The sequence below is a fragment of the Serinus canaria genome, chromosome 13, assembly GCF_022539315.1.
Source record: "Serinus canaria isolate serCan28SL12 chromosome 13, serCan2020, whole genome shotgun sequence".
NCBI lineage: Eukaryota > Metazoa > Chordata > Aves > Passeriformes > Fringillidae > Serinus > Serinus canaria.
This window is the reverse complement of record NC_066327.1, coordinates 3,428,177-3,448,492: the sequence shown is the minus strand read 5'-3', so window position 1 is coordinate 3,448,492 and position 20,316 is coordinate 3,428,177. Positions and strand designations below refer to the sequence as shown.

The following is a 20,316-nucleotide window of genomic DNA, read 5'->3' as shown; positions in this document are numbered from 1 at the left end:
GACCCCAGCCCAGCTGTAGTGCCACATTACCAACAGCAAACTGGGAGCTGCATTGACCAGCCCTGCAGTTTCATTGCTGGAACCCTGGATGCTGAGAATTTTAAACTTTCTGTGCTGAAAGGCACAGACCCACAAGAGAACTCTGCATTTGACCTAGGGCTGTGGAGAGGGCTTCCAAAACTGATGAATAGCACTGGGATTATGGGTGTGCAGTTGGTAAGAAGTGTGATTTTACAGGGTGAAAACACTTAGATTTGGGGTTTTAGTATATGGTGATATATGGGAGCCAAGTTGGAGAATTTTGGGTGTGGGTTAGTTGTTTCTTTTGCACCTTCTTCTCCTTCTTCACAAATCTGGGTGGCTTTCTCTAATCGGATGAAGGATGTCCCCATTGTGAATTTTGGGTGCTCATAATTGGGTTAAAAGCATAAGTAATATAGATGTCAGCTGTTTATTGGTAATTGGGACTTAAATAGCCTTGAACAGGCACCACTTTCGCTCACTTTCCTGACTTGTTAGAGAGAGCTCACATCTCATGAGTTTGTGATAGATAAGGATAATAAACTTCAGATTGAGACTTCAAAAATGACATAATCTGAATTTTATTCACCCTGACCTTGGAGCAAGAAAGAACCTGGTATTCCAACATTTCATTACTTTTCTGAAGCCCTTTCTGAATGCAACATAGGCAGAGAAATCTCTGGGAAAGAAAAAAACTCTTGACAGATCATAGAATCACAGAACCTTTTAGGCTGGAAAATATCTCCAAGATCATCAAGTCCAACCTTTGATCACCACCTCAACAGAGCACTCAGTGCCATATCCAGCATATCTGGGGCACTTCTGGCTCCTTCTGGCACAGGAACGCCCTGTGCAGCTTTGGATACCCAGACAATGGATGGGAATTGTGCCATCCCCATCCTACATGGAACACAGGCCCCTGGGCATGGTCTGTGTGAGAAACAGCTACTCACTCTTCATAGTTTAGGAAGGTTTATTAAACCTTATCAAAAATACAACAGAAGACTGAATAAAGAAAAAAGGTTATGGCGCTGGGAGCAAAAGATTTTCCCCACCGTGTGCTCAGCCCCCTCACAATGGATGTTTTTCCCTTTTAACCCTTTAACTCCTCCCAAAGTTCTGTCCATCAACCCCTTCTTCACTGTCCAGTGGTGGAGATCTCTTCCTCAAATCCAGACTGGAGGTCAGATGCTCCACAGTGACAAGCCAGCCCTCCCAGATGTCCCAACCCTGGCTGTCCCTTGATAACCACGAGGGGGTACAACATAACTCTATACAACATAAATCTGTACATTTTCTTAACCTAGATACATTATATTTGTCCATTAATTGTGAGAGTCAATCGTGGCATTACTCATCCATCCCGGTCTGGATGCCAGGTGTGACAGTCCTGCACCCTTCTGCATTGCCTGCAGGGTGCCCAGCACCCGGGGAGCCCTGAGGCACAGCAGCACCACAGCTGGCAGGGCTGGTCCGAAGGTGCATTTGGGGAACCTTGCTGCGCTCTGTTCCCTTCCTAGGAAAGCCAGGGGTGCTGGCGCTCGGGCCGCAGCTTTTCCCAGCCCGCAGGGAAGCCAAGCAGAAGTGGCTCGGGCGGCTCTGTCCTCTCAGGAAGTCACTGCGGGAGCGAGGGCTGTGCCCGGGAGCCGGACTCGAGGGGTCTGCCAGCCCCGGACCGGGCAGCTGCACACAGCTGGACGCAGCTGAACGCAGCTGGACACAGCTGGAGCACAGCTGGAGCACAGCTGGAGTTGCGAGGGCTCCTCCGGCAGCAGCGGGCGCCGGACGGGGCTGAGCTGAGCGCTCGGAGCCTTTGGCACCTCAGCGCGGGGTTTGGCAGCAGCTGGAGGAAGGAGCGGAGCAAGGAAGCGCTCGGGTGTGAGCTGGCCGTGAGTCACCCAACGCGCAAAGGCACAAACCCAGCCGGGGCGGCTGCTGCCCGCGGCGAGGGGCGCTCGCTGCAGGTGCCGGGCACAGCGCGGCTCGGGAGGGCGGTGCGGCCCCGGGATGGCACGGACAGGTAGGGAGGGCTCCGTCCTCGGGGGACTTTGGGATGTGACCAAGGAAAGCTGTGCCTGATCAGGGCTGGTGCCAGCGACAGAACTGCTCGGAGCAGGAGGCTGGGCTGGGGACCCCCAAAGACCCCCTTGGAGCTGAGTCAGCACATGTTCAGGAGTCTTGAATCTTTGCTTGCTGCTTCTTTTGCAAACCTGGCGATCAGAGGTCAGACTGTCAGCTGAGCGGCTTTTGGTGCTGACAGGGATGTGTTCACACCTTCAGGGGTCATTTTCTAGCACCCCTCTGGGGGCTGGTGATGAATCAAATCGCTGGGTGAGGAAGGAGAAAACACGAAGCCGTCTGTTGCAATTTCCTGTCCCACATTACAGAGGAACAAACAGAGCTGGGGCTCTCCCGGGTCCCACAGATAAGCTGCCTTCACTGTCTGTAACTCCGCATTTGCAGTTTCTGCAGGCATTTCCTGCTTGGTCAGGAGCGGGAGCCTGCAGCAAGGCAGCCCAGGCAGGACAGTCAGAGTCTCGGGAGGCTCCTTGGGGCGGGCAGGGTGATACAGGTGGCACAGGTGACACAGGTGCATTCCTGGCGTTTGGCTGCTGGCCCGAGGGCTGTCTGAGCCACGGCAGGTGCAGGAGGGACGAGGGCAATGCCCTGTCCCCCAGGGGTGGCTCTGCAGGGCTCACCCTGCCCCAGCCACCCCTCCACTCTGGGTCAGAGTGCTCTCCTCAGCTGCCATTCACCGTTTCTCCTCCAGTTTTTAGGCTGTTCACCATGAGTGTGGCTGTGCTCCTGCTGCTGGGGCTGCGGGTGGCTGCAGAGGGCAGGAGGAACAGATGTTTCTTCAACCGCACCCAGGAGTCCTGTGTGTGCTACAACCTGTCCGAGGAGACGGCCAGCAGCATCATCCAGTGCCTCCCAGCCACTGTGGTGGAGTTTTGGGGTGGAGATCTGGAGAAATACACAGCCTTGCCCATCAGGGATCTGGATGACTCCGTCATTGACACTCTGGGCTCCCTCATCATCCAGAAAATCATTATTGGAAATGTCCTGGTGCCTGAGATGCTCCTGGCCCGTGTGCTGAAGTTCTTCTCCTACACCCACGTGCAGGAGCTGGCCTTTGAGAGCTGCATTTTCCAGGGCACAGGCGACTGGAGGGACATGGAGGGGCAGGACTTGCCCATCCTGTCCCTGAGCTTCCACAACGTGACCTCTGCCCCTCTGACGGGCAGTGAGCCAGCCTTCTCCAGCCTGGGCAGGTGGCTGGGGACCCTGGAGGAGCTGGCTGTCACCGGCTCCCGTGTCACCAGCCTGCCCTGTGCCATCGGGAGGCTGCTCAGAGCCCTGCACTCCCTGAACCTGGCACACAACAGCCTTGGGGATGGGAGCCTGGCCCCTGCCTTCTGCCAGGGAGCTTTGCCTCAGCTCCAGCAGCTGAGTCTGCACCACAACAACCTGAGCTCCTACCATGGCGTGTGTGAGGGCGTGGGGCTGCTGCCACAGCTCCGGCACCTGGATCTCAGCCACAACCAGCTCGTGGCAGACCCATCCTCCTCCTGCCAGTGGCCACCATCCCTCCTGCACTTTAACCTGTCCAACACTGGCTTGGATGAAGTGCCAGCACTGCTGCCTCCCCACCTCGAGGTGCTGGACATGAGCCACAACCACCTCCACGCTGTGGACGTCTCCCTCAGCTCCATGAAGAAGCTCTTCCTGAGCCAAAACCTGCTGCAGGCCGTGCCCTCCATCAGGAATTACCCCATGCTGGACACCCTTCACCTGGACAACAACTTCATTTCGGAGCTGCCCAGGGCTGAGGTGAAGCTCCTGGGGCAGCTGCAGGACGTGGCTGTGGCTGGGAACCCCTTCAGCTGCTCCTGCTCCGGGGCCGGGGGGCTGCAGGCGCTGGCGGCCACGGGGCACCTGGGGCAGGGCTGGCCCGGGGACTACAGGTGCCACTCCCCAGAGCAGTACCAGGGCTGGCAGGTGGCACAGGTGCCCATGTCCGTGCTGCGCTGTGACCCTGCCACCGTGGTGGCCCCGATCTGCGTGGCCCTGGCCTTGCTGGCTGTGGCTGGGGCCGTGTGGCTGGCCAGGAGCAGGTCCTGCCACAGAGCCTGAGGGGCACCAGGACCCTGCCAGCAGCGCTGCCCCACTGGGGCTCCTGGGCAGGTCCACAGCTCCTGTTCTGCTGAGGGGCTCCTGCTGTGCCCACAGGGGCTTCCCGGGGGAGCAGGGCTGTCCACAGGGTTTTCCTGCTGTGCATGCATTCTAGCAGAGTCCCTGAGTGGGGAATAATGAGCATTGACTCCATGCTTGCAGAAGGCTGGTCAACCTCTTTATTCTACTGTATTACACTGTACTAATAAGAAAAACCCCATTGCTCTCTCAGACAATCTGATACAGCTTTGACCTAATTGGTTAATAAATCCAAGCACCATCACCAGTGGCCAGTAAAGGATTCACCCTTTGGTAAACAATCTCCATAACACGTTCCACATGTGCACAACAACAGGTGCAGCAAGCGGAGATGACAATTGTTTCTCATTCTTTTCTCACAGCTTCCCAGGAGAATCCTGAGATTTCCCCTTGTCTCTCTCTGTTCAGAGGACATGTGATTACCACATGCCTGTGCCCAGCAGGTCCTGGGGCACCCCTCACCTCCAGCCCCGTGCCATGCTCTGACCCACAGCCACACCTTCCCTCAGGGGATGTCCCTGTGGCCAACTCCAGCTCCCCTAGCCCAGCACGCCCCACTGGCCCTGCCATGTCCCCAGCCCTGGACAAGCTCAGCTCCATCAGATCCCAGTGGCAGCACTCAGATGTCCCCAGCCTGGTGCCTCCCCAGAGCCCCCCACACCTTTCAGCCCCTCCAGTTCAGGCATCCTTGGAGCCTCCATGGCCTCTGTGCTGATCCTCCCTCTCCTCCCCCTGGGCCAGGATGCCAGGTTTGGCAGGATACTGCTTGGCTGCTCTCATGCTAAGGGAAAAAACCCCAAATCCATGAAAAACAAGAAAATTACTAAATTAAACATCCTGCACACAAATGCTAATGAGCTGGAGCAGCTCCTTACACCTCGACCTGAGGCACTGGAGGATGGCTCCAAGTGGGACCTTGAGGAGGTTCAACCAGAAACTTTTTAAGTGATAAAATTAGTTTGTCCTAGGTTATTCAGAGAATATCTCATAGTAAGGAAAAATGGATTATGGGATGCAGGACTGGGGAATATTCAAAGGAGAGGGATGGGTGGAGAAGGGACAGGCTTGGGAAAATGGGGATGGGGAAAAATCATAGAATGACAGGGCAGTTTCAGCTGAAAGGTACCTTAAAGCTCATCTCATTCCACCCCCTGCCACGGGCAGGGACACCTTCCACCATCCCAGGCTGTTCCAAGCCCTGTCCAGCATGGCCTTGGGCACTGCCAGGGATCCAGGGGCAGCCACAGCTGCTCTGGGCACCTGAGCCAGGGCCTGCTCACCCTGGCAGGGAGGAATTCCTTCCCAATATCCCCTCCAGCCCTGCCTCTGGCAGTGTGAAGCCTTTCCCCCTGTCCTGTCACTCTGTGTCCTTGTGAGAAGAAGGGGCTGGTGGGTGGCAGGCACTGCTCACCTGGCCAACCCTGCTCCTCTCCCCCAGGGCCTGTCCTGCCTCTGCACTAAAGTCTGTGCCTGGGGGTTCCCTGTGTCCCTCCCTGTCTCTGTTTGGGCACAGGTCACACAGGACCTGCAGGCAAACACTGCCTGGGCTGGCTGGGGTGGGGGAAGGACCAAGGCTGGAGCTGGGGAGCTGCTGAACCGGGCAGGGGGTCCAGGAGTGGGTTGGGAGGGGCTCGGGGTGTGCCCATGGGCAGGGTGTGCCCTGCCCGGGTGGGGGGCTGTGGGGGCGTGCCACCAGCCCTGGGCAGCCCCAGGGAGGATGGGCAGTGCCCTGGGGCCTCAGGGTGTTGGTGAAGGCTCTGCTGGTGTTAACCAGGGTGCACAACAGGGTGTCCCTGCGCCTTGGGAGTGCTGGCCTGGCTGCCATGGAACAGGGAGCAGCAGCTGCTGCTGATGGATGAGGAAAGACAAATAAATCCCTTTGCTATAGCTTTGCTATGCCTTGGGAGCCCCCACACGGGGCCACCGGTCTGGTTAGAGCAGGAGGGGGATGTGTGTGTGACCCCTCCCACCAGTGCTGCCCCACAGGGGCTCCCTGGGAAGGCTCACAGTGCCCCCAGGTGCTCCTGGAGTCCCCAGTCTGGGCTCCCCCCAGGAGCAGGGCTTTCCCCAGCATTATCCCACTGTGGCTTTGCCCAGCCAAGGGCATGGGAACCCCTCACAGCCCTGAGCCCTGCTCTGTCCCAGGGCTCCACCCTGCCAAGGGGGTTTCCTTCTGGCCTCCTGCAACTCCCCAGGCCCCAGCATGTCCCTGTTGTCCCTGCCATGTGAGCTGCCTGCTGCTGATGGAGCCCCCAGTGCTGGTCCATCTGTGCCCAGCTGGCATCAGGCTCACACCTGAGGCACAGGTCCTGTCCACAGCAGGGCAGGGGCTGCCCTGGGCCCTCTCTCCTGCTGCCCACCATCTGCACAGCGGGGACCCTCAGCACTGGCATTTCCTTCTGTGCCCTCTTGCTGTGACTGATCTCCAGTGGTTCTGTGCTTTATGGTCACTTGTGACACCCTGTATGGCAGTCCAGGGTCCCTCCTCTCCCAGCCATGGCTGAGATGTCCCTCTGGGAGCTGGGAGCACCCCAGTGGTGTGAGTGGCCCCAGGCACCACCTGCCCTCTGTGGCCCTGCTGATCCTTGGCCAGCAGGGCTCAGCCCTGGAGCAGGGTGTCTCCAGGCTGGCTCTGGCCCTGCCCACATCCATCAATAATGCAGGAGAACCAGATCCCCAGGTAACCCCATCCCTGCCCTGGCCAGACAGCAGCTCAGGGGCACTGCTGCCACCCTGCCCATGGACCAGGTGAGTGCTGTGCTGGGGGACAGCCCAGCCAGGAGCTGCCCAGCTCCCTGGGTCTCCTCCAGCTCCTGCTGCTGCTGAGTGTGTGGCTGCTTCCCCCTCTGTGCCTGCAGGCTGATCAGCATGTCAGCGTGCGAGCAGCCCTGGGACTGCAGCAGGCAGCAGGTAGAGCTCAGGGCATCCCAGAGCCCTCACCTGGGCACCAGGGAACAAGGGGACAGGCTGGCACCACAGCTGTGGTGGCACTGGGACCAAGCACGGGCCAGTGCTGACAGGGACAGGGTGTCCTCCCCATCCTGGTGGCTCTGAGTCACACCAGGAGGTGAAGCCCTGGGATGTGGCTCCAGGCTGCGGGGCGGGGGGGGGGGCAGGACTGGGCTGGGATGGGGGGTGACCCCCCCACCATCCCACACTCGGTGTTTGCAGGGCCAGGAGAAAGCTGGGTGGACAGCAGCAAGGACCCCCTACAGCTCCTCCTGGCTGGGAAGGAGCCCCAGGTGAGAGCTGCAGGCAGGGACAGCCAGGGCATGAGGGTGCCTGGGGGACCAGGAGGGAGCAGGGCTCTGTGCCACCCCCTGGGACACACCTGACGGGAGCTGAGGTCCTGGGCTGACCCTGCCCTACACCCCATGGGCCCCTCCCTTGTAGGGACTCCTGGGGCTTCCCAGAGAGCAGGGGAAGGGAGAGGTCTCTTCTCAGCCCTGCCCATGGCAGGCCCTCTGTGCCACCCCTGCCATCTCCATCCCAGCGTGCCCAGTCCCTCCTTTGCCCTGCCCTGGTCATGCTGGGATAGGGGAAAGCTGAACATTATCCCTCTCCCTGCACCAGGAGAGCTCCCTGACTGTCGATGGTGTTTTCCACTTGGATGCAGAACAGGTACCCAGAGTCCCAAGTCCTTCCCTGTACCCTGTACCCAGCCACATGGGCCAGGGCCGTCTGCACCATGCTGGCCATGTCATGGTGTGCCACGCTGGCCATGCCATGCCACACTGGCTGTGCCATGCTGTGCCATGTCACACTGGCTGTGCCATGCTGTGCCATGCTGTGCCATGCTGTGCCATGTCACACTGGCTGTGCCATGCTGTGCCATGCTGGCTGTGCCATGCTGTGCCATGCCACACTGGCTGTGCCATGCTGCCCCTGCCCTGCCCTGCTGGATATGGCTCTCCTACCAGGAGAAGGTCCTGGAGTTGGCAAGGCCCCAGCTGGCCCTGGTTCCCCTTGGCTACAGCGTGTCCCTGCTGCTGTGGAACCCCCGTGGTCCTGGGACACAGCTGCCCTTCCAGAGTGTCATCTGGCAGGTGAGGACACAGGGGACAGCTGGCAGGGAGAAGGGACAGCACAGCTGTGCAGTGCTGGGCTCCTGAGTCACCCAGCAGACCCCAATCCCACCGGGACAGGGCTGAGATCCTGCCATGGATCTGGGAACCAACTGCTCCCAGTCTGTCCACAGGTGATTGACACTGTCTTCCAAGAACTGGAGGCCTTGGGGGATGACACACAGAGCCTGCAGATGGTCAGCCTGGTCCAGGTAGGGCAGGAGCAGGGCAGGATGGCTTGGGATGAGGATCCCATTCCCCCTCTGCTGCTGCCCAGCCCCTGCTGTGCCAAGAGCACATCTTGCCCTGTGCTAGCATCCAGTCCCCTCATCCAGAGGGTGACCAGGGATTGGGGACCTTTGGATCCCCAGTGTTCTCACCTCTTTCCAGGACTTTTCAGATGTGGGAAGCCTTAGCTGACCACAGAACACCTCCTGAGCTCCAGCAGCATGCTGGGACCAGGATCACCCTCTAACTCCTTCCTGCTCCCATCACAGCCAGGTTCTCCAGTCACTGCTCCCTGGGGCCTGAAGGTCCCTCCAGTGTGGCCTTGAGTGGCACAGGAGTGATGCCAGCTCCTGCCACTGGGCTGGCCCCTGCCCTTTGGCTCTGGGTTGCTGCCAGGGGTTTGATAAGCTCCACACAGGGCTCGGGCGTTCCCAGGGCTCTGCCCTTCCGTGGTGCCAGGGCTGGGAGAGCTGGGAGTTACCCCAAAATGAGCCTTTCTCAACCCTCACCTGTGCATGGCCACAAGCAATCCAGGCCCCTGGTGATGCTGATCCCTGGTGGGATGCCAGCAGCCCCTTTTCCTGCCCCTGCCTAATGCAGCCCCCTCATTCCAGGTCAGCACCCAGGACAAAGCCTGGGACCTGCTCCGTCCCGACGGCCGAGCCCTGCAGGTGGTGGATGTGGCACCCCTGGGCCTGTAGGTACCCGATGTCCCAGGGCTGAGCAGATGCTCCTGGGGGCTGGTACCCACCATCAGGGTGGGTTGGGCTGGGCAGGGAGCATGGTGCCCAGACACAGCATGGCCAGGGTGTTCCTAAGTGAGTGCAGGGCATGGGTGTGACCCTCCTCTCTCGGCCTTGTCTCCCTCTGCTTCCAGGATGGTGGAGAAGGCAACAGAAGTGGCTGTGCCCGATGCCCAAGCTGCCATCAGTGCCTATGCCAGGGGGCTGGGTGCCATCCCAGCCCTGTTCCAGTGGCACGCTCAGCATTCCCTCACAGATGGGCGCTCAGCTGTGCAGGGGTGAGGGATTTGGCCCAGATCCCACAGGTTGGGAAGGGTTGGGCTCTGGGGTGCTGGGGCTGGCTCTGCTGCAGCCCCACTCCCACACCAGCCTCTCCCCAGGGCTGCCAGCCTCTTCACTCTCACCGTGGAGCGGGAGCTGGAGGGTGGCAGGCGCCAGCGCTCGGCCCTCAGGATCCTGGTGTCCCCAGGGGCCAGCGAGCCCTGCCCCAGGCTGTACGTACAGGGCTGAGCTCTGTTCCCCCTCCAGCACTCCTGGGCCTGCTGTGGGCCAGGGAATTCCATTCCTGGAGGTGAAGCAGGAGGGACACCCCAGGGGGAGCTGTGGCTGGGAACCAAGGGGTTGTCACTGCTCCTTGAGGCCAACCCACCCTTGGGTCCCTGTGGGTCAGGTTCAGCGTTCCCGGCCCAGTAAGAGCCAGTTCTCTCCTGGGTGTCCCTCCCCACGTGCAGGGAGTGCAGGGAACCTGGAGCTGTCTGCCTGCCCTGGATCGTGGAGCGGCTGCTGGAGGGGAACAGCCTGACCTTCCTGCTGCTGTGTGTGTCACTGCCAGGTAGCCCCTGGGACTGGGACACACTCTGGGTGCCCCCTCCCTGAGGATTCCCCCCTTCCTGCCCCACACCTGGCACTCAGTCCCTGCTGCTGCCTGGGGACACCTGTGTTCACTGGAAGCTGGACACAGCTCCACTCATCTCCATCACACCCTCTGGGCTGGGGGCCCCCCATGGCCCCTGCCCAGGGCTCGCTGTTCTCCCAGACACCACCAGAGAGGAGATCCTGGGAGCTCTGGCACTGGCTGAGAGGGTGAAGGGGCTGGCCAAGACCATCTCTGCCACACTCTGGGACCCTGAGGAGGAGATCGCAGCACGCCGGAGTGAGATCCGAGGGCTGCGCATGGAGCTGCTGGCTGGGTCTGGCCACCCTGAGCAGAGAGCAGCTGTGGCCCAGCTGAAGAGAGCCCTGAGGGAGCTGCAGGTGGGGAATGCCCCTGGATCCATAGGACTGGCATGGCACTCATTCCCTGGGCTGGGTAAGGTGCAGGCTCTTGACCCATCCTGGTGTCAAGGCCCTTGTCCAGCACTGAGGGCAGGGCTGAAGCTGCCCCAGAAGTGAGATGTGTCCCTGGAGCCACACCAGGCCTGGAGGTCTGAAACATCCCAACAAGAATCTCCAGTTCCCCTTTTTCAGGTGCTGAAGAGTCAAAGGTGGGAGAAAAAGCAGGCAGTAGCCGAGGTGCTCAGGACAAGTGAGGTGCACCAGCCCAGTGCTGAGGTGGGCAGGGGTCAGACCAGGCCCCCTCACCCAGGGACAGTCTGGTGCAGGAAATGCCCTGAATCCCAGCTGTGTCCCTGGAACGTCTCCTTCTCTGACAGGACCAGGTCTCTGCAGGGAATACAGCTCCAGGCCAACAGCCTGGAACCCAGACACCCCCACCCAGTGCCAGCCTGGAGCCAGCAGAGCCGGAGCATGGGGCCAGGCACGCATCCCGCAAATGGGTGGAGGACATGTGGGCACAGAGCATGGCTGCACACGGTGGGAAAGGCCTCACTCTCCGTGTGAACATCCTTCTTCAGCCCCCATGTCACACTCATCCTCCTCCCCTGTACCCACACTACAGGACGGGGTGACAGAAGATGCCAGGGAGGGGACAACCAAGCTCTGGAGGAGCCATTCCAGAGCAAAGTGTCACAGCCACAGCCACGGCCCGGGTGTGGCAGTGTGAGTGGGAGTCTGCAGGGTCCCTGCACAGGGCCAGCTCTGCTGCCAGCACTGGCTCCTGGCGCCACCCGAGCCCGCTCTGCTCTCCTGCAGGAAGGGAGCCGGTGCCAGCCGTGCCCACCCCCGGAGGTGCAGCGGGCCCTGGCCAGGGCACAGCGGCAGCGGCTGCGGGCTCAGCACTGCCGGCAGCTCCAGCGAGAGCTCGGGGCCAGCACAGTGCCAGCCCGGGGGCACAGCGGGGAGGTGAGCACAGGCAGAGCCCAGCACTGTGAGCTCCTGCCTCTCCTCCTCTGGCACTGCTCTGCCAAGTGCAGCCCAAGGGAGCAGGGACACCCCGGAGCTGCCCTGATCGTGTCCCTGTCCCCCAGTGGGACACGGAGTGCTGGCAGCGGGAGGTGACAGCGCTGGGCCTGAGCCTGGAGGCAGCGCTGCGGGAGCGGGAGGCGGCCGAGTGGGACCTGGAGGCCCTGCTGCACAATCACCACCAGGAGATGCAGAGCTGCAGACAGCACCTGCTGCAGGTGGGCAGGCAGGGCTGGGGACACCTCTCCCGGCTGTGCAGGGCTGTGCCAGACCGCCCCGGGCATCCCGCAGGTGCTGCGGGACCAGCAGCGCCTGGCGGAGGAGCAGCGGGCGGCCCTGGAGCGCCGGCACCGGGCGCTGCTGCAGAAGGCGCTGCGGGACGCTGCGGAACTCGCCGAGCACAACCAGCGCCTGCGGGACACCCGACGGGCAGGCACGGCCGATGCCACCTCACAGACCCCCTGAGCCACGGCCGGGGTGTGGGGACAGCTGGCCTGGCAGGACTGGGTTCTTGCACTGAGCCACCAGCGATGCCAGGAGACTGGGCAGCCCCAGCCTTATGAGTTATCCCAGCCTCCGCGGCTGCTGCTCTGCTGCTCCCGAGGGAAAAGCTTGCTCTGTGCTGGGAACCTGCCTGTTGGGAGCACAGGCTCAGCCTGCTGGGAGTGCTGCCAGCCCCGAGCTGTAGCCACATGGAATAAAGTGGGTGCTCCTCAGCCATGAGTGTAGTCAGGCTCAGACATACCCCTGGCCCCCAAACCTGTCCCAGGGGCACAGCCACCATCCCGCAGGACAGGCAGACACAGGACAGACATACGGATGCTGTTGAACCGCAGCTTTAATACCATGGGTGGCCTCTGCCTGCCAGAAACTCGGTACAAATCTGGGGGGGCATCCCCCTTTTGGGGAGCAGGTGAAGGTTCCCTCATGCCCCAGTCCCTGGCTGCTCTGCAGAGACACTGTGCCCAGGAAGCGGAAATGGGGCCTGAGGACAGCAGGGCTCCAGGCAGGGCTAGGCTGGAAAACCATGGAGGTGGGATAGGGCCAAGGAAGCAGCACCAGGAATGGCAGGGATCAAGCAGCATCCATGGGAGCTGAAACAGCACCAGTCCCATGCTGGGCTGGCAGGAGGCATGGCAGGGCCAATACTGCCAGGGCACTCCCAGGCCACTGTGGTGTGAAGCAGCTTGAGGACAAGGGACACAGAGTCCCAAAATCATTTATGTGGGAAAAGACCTCTGGGATCATGGAGTCAAACCTGTAACCTGACATCACCCTGTCACCTAGACCATGGCATTAAGTGCCATGCCCAGTCCTTAAACACCTCCAGTGATGGTGACTACACCATCTCCCTGGGCAGTCCCTTCCAATGTTTAATCACCCCTTCTGTGAAGAAATTACTCCTAAGGTCCAACCTAAACCTCCCCTGGCACATCTCAAGACTATGAGACATGCAGAAGGGGTTCAGGACCTCCCTAAGGCTGGGCATGCCTGATCCCATGGGAGCCCCATGGCACAGAGCCTAGCTGGACTGGAGCAGGGCAGTTTCCCTGTAGAAGCAGGGGCAGGGTGCTCACTCATGCAGCACTCCTCCCCTGGGGATCCTTGGAGCTGTGCAGGCTCCCACCAGGAATGATTCCAGCCCCAAGGAAGGGCTTGGGCTGCCCAGATACGTGGGAGGAAGGCAGTGACTATGTGACTCCATAGTACAGGTGCACAGCCAGGCCAATGCAAGCCACGGCCACAAAGAAGAGGAGGGTGAGCTGCAGGTTGAAGAGGGCAACAGAGAGGAGAGCATTGACCAGGATGGAGCAGGAGATGATGAACAGCCTGGTGATGTTGCTGCTGTGCTTCATCACCACGGACATGATGAGGCCATTCAGAGCCTGGCTGAGCACAACCAGCAGCACCCACGGGGAGAAGCCCTCCAGGAACCCGCCCTCCATGCCGCTCCACACGGAGCCCATCAGGTTGAGGAGCACCCCAAAGAAGTACAGGAAGATGTTCTGGAGGCTGAGGGGCAGCGCCTGGCTTTTCAGGATGGCTTCGGTGTAGACAGCAGAGAGGCCAGAGATGAGGCAGTAGACGGAGAGCAGCAGCAGCCCCACGGGGGTGACGTGCAGGCGCGTCCCTCGGGGGTCCTCGTGTCCCCGCAGCCCCCCACAACTGTAGGTGACGCCGGCGGCCAGCAGCAGCAGCAGGGCCAGCCAGCGGCGCGCGCCCAGGCGCCGGCGCAGCAGGAGGCTGTAGAGCAGCGCCGTGCTGACGATCTTCAGGTTACTGAGCACCTGGAAGGTGCTGGGGTCCATGAAGAGCTGCATGTGCACCACCAGGTTGTTGTTGGCAGCGTAGAGCAGGGCGGAGAGGGCGAAGGGCGCGGCGTGACGCCAGGACAGTGCCACCGGCAGCGGCTCCCGCGCCCCTGGCAGCAGGAACAGCAGAGACAGTGCCAGCTTGGTCAGCTCCACCAGGACCACCACGGACGTGGAACTGAAGGGGATTGCCCCGTCCACCTTGCAGAGGGTCAGGAGGGGGGCGTGGGAGCCGTAGATGGCCACAGAGAGCAGCAGCATCATTGCCCACAGCCCCCTGTGGAGCAGCCTGTTGGCAGAGCCAGCAGCGTTCCCAAACATCCCCATTTTGGGTGAGAGCCGGCACGGGTGAGCTGCTGCCAGTGCAGAGAGGCCACACAGACTCTCACCCTGCAACACGGAAGAGACCAAATACCAAGAATTTAATGAGCCTGATTCAAGCACGATGTTCCCTGCAACATTCGTGATGCAGCAGGAGGGCAGGGTGTTGTCTCTGGTTATGAGGAGAACTACAAGCCTTCCTGAGAAGCCACACAAAGCACATTGCCAGGGCAAAGGGCACACAGGTGACCTCAGTCCATAGGGTCACAGGGAAAGGTAAGGGGAAAAGGCAGCTGGCAGCCCCTCAGTGCTCTCAAGCTGCTGTGGGTTAGTGCAGTGATCACTGCTGCCATGATGCCCAACAAACACCCATCACCAGCCCCCTGACGTGTGGCAGCGATGTAGTGAAAAACCTTTTCCAGGGAAAAGAAGGGTGCAGGTTATGTGCCTCCCAGAGCCCTAGGTGTGCTCTGTGCCTGCTACCTAAGGAGCACCGTTCCTGCAGTCCCTGCTGCCTCCGGGCTCCTCCTCGCTAGTCCCGACCTTTTTTCAGTGAATTCACATAGTCCCGAATCGTCTTCTCAACGTTGGGCACGGCATAGTTCTGGGCGGCGTAAATCCCGGTGCAGGTGCCGGCCACGAAGCCCAGGACGGCGGAGAAGCGGAGCTTGGCTACCAGGTATCCCGCCAGGAAGCCTTTGAGTAAGGGCGATGCCAGAAGCGATCCGTCCTGAGGGGAGAACGCAGTGAGGCACCGGGCGGCATCGGGGAGGGGGCGACACAGGACATGCCCCAGGGATGAGCTGTGGGCTGTTTTTACCCTGGGATTTGCTCTTCCCCCACCAGTCCCTCTCAGAGGGGGCGGCGGGCCCGCCCTGAGCCCGCACGTTACCTGCCCCACGCCGGCCTGCACCTCGTCCTCCACCCTGCGCTGCAGGCTCTCCAGCTGCCCTTTCAGGAAGGCGAGGTCCTTCAGCTTAGGCAGAGAGTCCTGCGGGAGACACGGAGGTGATTCCCGCCCCCCATGCCGAGGGAAGAACCGGTGCGACCTCCCCGCAGCCCCGGCGGCCGCTCAGCCCCAGCCCTCCCCGCTCACCTTATCGTCCGCCATCTTGGCGCCGCCGCCGCCCGCCGCTCATTGGCTGGCGGGGATGCACGTGACACCTCTGCCGCCAGGCCGCCGCTGATTGGTTGTCACGGGGGGCAGCGACTCCTCCCGCGCGCCCCTTCCCGCCATGGAGGCGGCACCCGACGCTGATTGGGTGGAACGGAGTCACGTGATATCTCTGCTCCCTCACACCGCTCGGCCGGCGCCATGTTGGGGGAGCGGTGTTGCCGCTTGAGGCGCGGTTCGGTCTTGGCGCGGTACCGGCCCCGCACCGGCCCTGCCTGGCACCGGCACCTCCGGGCCAGGCTCACAGAGCTCATGGCCGCCCCTCAGCGCCGTCAGGGCTTCCAGGACCCAGCCCCCGTGTCGCCCCTGGGGGCAGCCTGGATGGGGGTCCCAAGCTCCACAGTTTCCCTGGGCTCGTCCTCCGTGAGGAGTCTGGTCCAGTCCCAGGCTTGGCCAGTGGTTTATGTCTAAAGCTGTGCAATTGTGACTGTATATGATTTTGTCCTTCAGGATTAAGGATGGCAACCCAAAAATATTTCTATAAATAAAATAATTAATGATTGAAAGGATTATGCTAAAAGACCTTATTCAGAATTTTTTACCACACAGTGTAGGTAGCTCTAGCTACTCAAGGAGTGCAATATTTTTGAAGCAATATTGATACTAAAGGATATTAAAGGTAGTAAAGTAATTACTGAACAGATATTGATGCTTTTCACCTCTCTCAGTGCCTGTCGGAGTTGCTGTCATGGGCACTCCTCAGCTCCAGGGAGGTATTTGCACATACCCTCCCAGAAATAACAGAATAAAGAAATAACAAAAATTTCTTTGGAGTTCTTTTCCAACCCAAACGATTCTGTGATCATCCAATCCAACCATCAACACAGCCCTGACAATCCAAAAAATCATTAAAAAGCTGCCAGCTGCCACTAGCCACACCCAGACGTGTTTGGAACACTTCAGGGACAGGGACTCCAGCATGGCCTGGACACCCTGGCACAGTGCTCAACCCTCTCAGTGAAGAACTTCTCCTCAGTATCCAGTCCTGGCACCCTGGCACAGTGCTCGACCCTCTCAGTGAAGAACTTCTCCTCAGTATCCAGTCCTGGCACCCTGGCACAGTGCTTGACCCTCTCAGTGAAGAACTTCTCCTCAGTATCCAGTCCTGGCACCCTGGCACAGTGCTCAACCCTCTCAGTGAAGAACTTCTCCTCAGTATCCAGTCCTGGCACCCTGGCACAGTGCTCGACCCTCTCAGTGAAGAACTTCTCCTCAGTATCCAGTCCTGGCACCCTGGCACAGTGCTCGACCCTCTCAGTGAAGAACTTCTCCTCAGTATCCAGTCCTGGCACCCTGGCACAGTGCTCGACCCTCTCAGTGAAGAACTTCTCCTCAGTATCCAGTCCTGGCACCCTGGCACAGTGCTCGACCCTCTCAGTGAAGAACTTCTCCTCAGTATCCAGTCCTGGCACCCTGGCACAGTGCTCAACCCTCTCAGTGAAGAACTTCTCCTCAGTATCCAGTCCTGGCACCCTGGCACAGTGCTCAACCCTCTCAGTGAAGAACTTCTCCTCAGTATCCAGTCCTGGCACCCTGGCACAGTGCTCAACCCTCTCAGTGAAGAACTTCTCCTCAGTATCCAGTCTCTGGCACAGCCTGGGGCTGTTGCCCCTCTGGTGTGATCCCAGAGCCCCACAGGGCCGTGCTGGGGCCACGCTCCAGCTGACACAGCTGCTAAAGGTGCCAGTGAAACCCCGGCTGCAGCACTTCCAGCTCGGTAAACAGGCACTGCAGAACTGCAGGCACGACTGAGCAACTGTGGGGAATGTTGGTTTCAGGGGCTTGGCACAATTTAATTAAAGCCTGTGGTGCTGGGGGTTATTTGTGTGATACTCTTGTGGGTGTTATGCCAGCACGGAGGCAGCTCTGTGAAGCCTTCTGGGCTGTGGGGCTGCTGCTCTCCAAGTTAATTTAGATACATTCCCAGTGTATGTTACACTGCTCCCCCTGAGCACTGGGAAAAGGAAAGGAAAGGGACTCAGGAGGCAGTGGCAGGTGCAGCCCAAAGAAGAAGCATTAATATTGTTATTAATATTAATAGCCAGTTTAAATCCAACCATTGCTGAAGGCTGAGCTGCTCTTTCCTTGCTTTGCAGGATTCCAGATTTACCCAGAGGCAGGTGTGGATTTAGTGAACCTGACATTTTTCTCAGCCACTTCCAACCAGCTGCTTTTCAAGCAGGATTTTTACTTCATGAAAGGATAAAATAAAATAAAATATAAAATAAAATAAAATAAAATAAAATAAAATAAAATAAAATAAAATAAAATAAAATAAAATAAAATAAATAAAATAAAATAAATAAAACTATGTGAGTGAGTCCAAGGGCCTTTCTTGGAACACAGTCACAACTTGAAAAGTGCCACTTAGTGCAAGGCTGACTTGGAAAATTTGGGTGCTGGTAAAAAACATGTGAGGGCAGCAGAGCCCTGTGATCAGTCACTGCTGTCACCTCTAGAGAGGTGAACCCGTTGCCAGCCTCACCAGCTGCAGGACAACATGGCAGAGAGGAGGTTATATATCTCTCTACTGGAGAAGGAATTGTTCCCTGGCAGGGTGGGCAGGCCCTGGCACAGGGTGCCCAGAGAAGCTGTCACTGTCCCTGGATCCCTGGCAGTATCCCAGACCAGGCTGGATGGGGTTTGGAGCAGCCTGGCATGGTGGAAGTGTCCCTGCCATGGCAGGGGTCGAATGAGATGAGCTTTTAAGGTCCCTTCCAAGCCAACCCATTCTGTGATTCCTTGAGGATGAGTTTTTCTAGGTCATGGTGGAAGCTGAGCACCTGCCCTCAGAGGGTCTGTGAGGGAGCTCAGCTCTCAGCCCCTCAAGTCACACACCAAGGCTCTGTGCTGCGTGGGGCAGCATGGATGGGTCACTGCTGGTGGCTCCTGGGATTTCTGGTGGGAAAACAGCTGGGATGTGAGGGAGGGCTGGGAGAAGCCCTGTCCTTGCTGTGTCTAAGCTGAGCCTGGCCCTAGCCCTGGCTGGAGGGAGGATGCAGCCATTCTGTGCCTTGCTCAGCAGGATCCTGGCTGTGAACCTCCCTCCCTGCTGCACCTGGGACCTGCTGGATTGTGGTGGCCCCTGGAGCCACTCAGCTCCCCTTGCTGAGGTGTGGTGGCATTGCTGCTCCCCATGGACCAGGATGGGTCTGCCTCCAAGCAGAGAGCCGAGTCTGAGTCAGACCTGCTGTGGGATGCTGTGATTAGCACTGAAACCAAGCTATTTGTGCTGTTGGAGAGCTCCAGGGGACACTGGTTATCCTGTGTTTGCCAGCTTAGCAGCGAGCTGCCACTTCTGAGGTTTGATTTTCCTGCCTCTGATCCAGCCCTGCCTCCAGTTCCCACTGCCAGCAAAGGCTTTCACCTTGGCCCTGGCTGTGCCCTTGAGCAGTGGCAGGAGCTGAGCCTTTGGCTGGCAGCACGGCTGCTGCTGGAACAAGGTTGTGCTGTCAGATTTCCTCTGGGCTTGTGCCTGCCTTTCAACCTGTCCCCTTCTAATATGGCCTGAGCTTATCAGCATCTCCAGCCCAGCCTGGCTGCAGTGATGGGCAAGATAAGAAGCTTCCACGTGAGGAGGGAGCAGGGCATTAAGGAGGACACGGAGCTGTGCCCCACAAGGAGGGAGTTGAAGGTGTGAGCCCTCGGGGGCTGCAGTGGCTTTGCTACTTACACAGCTGCTGCTGGCTGTGTTGTTGAGCTCGACCCTGACACATTTCCCTTGCATCTCAGCAGGTGCCCACAGCATTGCCCACAGCATTTGCTCTGTGCCCTTGGGAACACTGCTCAGGTGACTAGGACCCACGTCCTGCCCACACCCCAGGGCCAGACCCACAGTCATCTCCCTGCCCTCATGTTGTCTTCTATCAGGTCCCTCACCTGCTGTCTTCCCTCTCCAGACAGTCCAGCACCAGGCACTTGGCACATCCTGGAGGCTCAGCAAAGATTCCTGTTACCTCTGCAAACCAGCTGCCTCTTTGCAATGGCCTTTACTGTCCCAACCCTCCCTTCACAGCCCTTTCATCTGTCATTTTTGCCATTTTTTGCACAGATGCAGTACCCAGAGATTAGGCTGCAGATTAAGGTTTTACTGCATCCTGAAATGGGTTCCAATTCCCAGTCCCAGCAGGACCAACGTGCAACCAAATCTCTCCTGAAAGCTCACTGGGCTGGAGCTGGGGAGAGATCTCCCACCATGTTCTCCCATGTGCATGAAAGGTGGAGTCCTACATCTATAGCCCAGGTGAGGCACCTGGAATTCTCTGTCAAGTTCTGGGCCCCTCTCAACAAGAAAGACATTGAGGGGCTGCAGCATGTCCAGAGAATGGAGCTGGGGAAAGGTCTGGAGCACAAGATGAGGAGCAGCTGAGGGAGCTGAGGGGGGACACAGCCTGGAGAAAAGGAGGGTCAGACGGCATCATCTCCCTTTCTACAACTCCTTAACAGCGAGGTGCAGCTCTGCTCCCAAAGAACAAGGCACAGAACCAGAGGAAAAGACCTCAAACTGCCCCAGGGGAGGTTTAGTTTGCACATCAGGAAGAATTTCTTCACTGAAAGCGCTGTCAGGTGTTGGAATGCACTGTGCAGGACACTCACTGTCCCCTGGAAATATTAAAACCACATGGATGTGGCACCTGGGGGCACAGGTTAGTGGTAACCTTGGCAGTGCTGGGTTAATGGTTGGATTTAATGACCTTAAAGGGCCTTGCCAGCCTTAGTGATTCCAGGCTTCTGTGATTCTAAAAGGAGCTGGGCAGCCCAGGGCAGGAGCAAGGCTGTTGTGCCAGCTCCATCAGCTCCAGCCTGTGCCTGCCCAGCATCTCCCCATCCTGGGTGAGCCTGCTCTGCCACCAACACTATTGGTCGGGCTGGAGGCTCCCCTGCAAGTCCTGCACAGGCTCCCTGTGCCTGTAGAACTGCCCCATGAATCCAGCCACGTG

General features: G+C 59.1%; 3 protein-coding genes across 3 annotated transcripts; 1 reads left to right on the top strand and 2 right to left on the bottom strand.

Annotated features, from left to right (window-relative positions):
* Positions 1–1,549: 1,549 nt before the first annotated feature.
* CD14 (CD14 molecule) lies at positions 1,550–4,477 on the top strand. The gene is made up of 2 exons (XM_009091622.4): positions 1,550–2,041; positions 2,792–4,477. Exons 1-2 carry the CDS (start codon positions 2,029–2,031, stop codon positions 4,153–4,155), a joined length of 1,377 nt encoding a protein of 458 aa, XP_009089870.3. The 5' UTR covers positions 1,550–2,028; the 3' UTR covers positions 4,156–4,477.
* A 7,912-nt stretch (positions 4,478–12,389) lies between these two features.
* On the bottom strand, positions 12,390–14,213 carry LOC127059063 (probable UDP-sugar transporter protein SLC35A4). The gene has a single exon (XM_050979740.1). It carries the CDS (start codon positions 14,206–14,208, stop codon positions 13,261–13,263), a length of 948 nt encoding a protein of 315 aa, XP_050835697.1. The 5' UTR covers positions 14,209–14,213; the 3' UTR covers positions 12,390–13,260.
* A 68-nt stretch (positions 14,214–14,281) lies between these two features.
* SLC35A4 (solute carrier family 35 member A4) lies at positions 14,282–15,391 on the bottom strand. The gene is made up of 3 exons (XM_050979741.1): positions 15,299–15,391; positions 15,095–15,193; positions 14,282–14,932 (listed from the first exon to the last, which is right to left on the bottom strand). The coding sequence occupies exons 1-3, from the start codon at positions 15,311–15,313 to the stop codon at positions 14,735–14,737; spliced, it is 312 nt and encodes a 103-aa protein (XP_050835698.1). The 5' UTR covers positions 15,314–15,391; the 3' UTR covers positions 14,282–14,734.
* Positions 15,392–20,316: the final 4,925 nt, after the last annotated feature.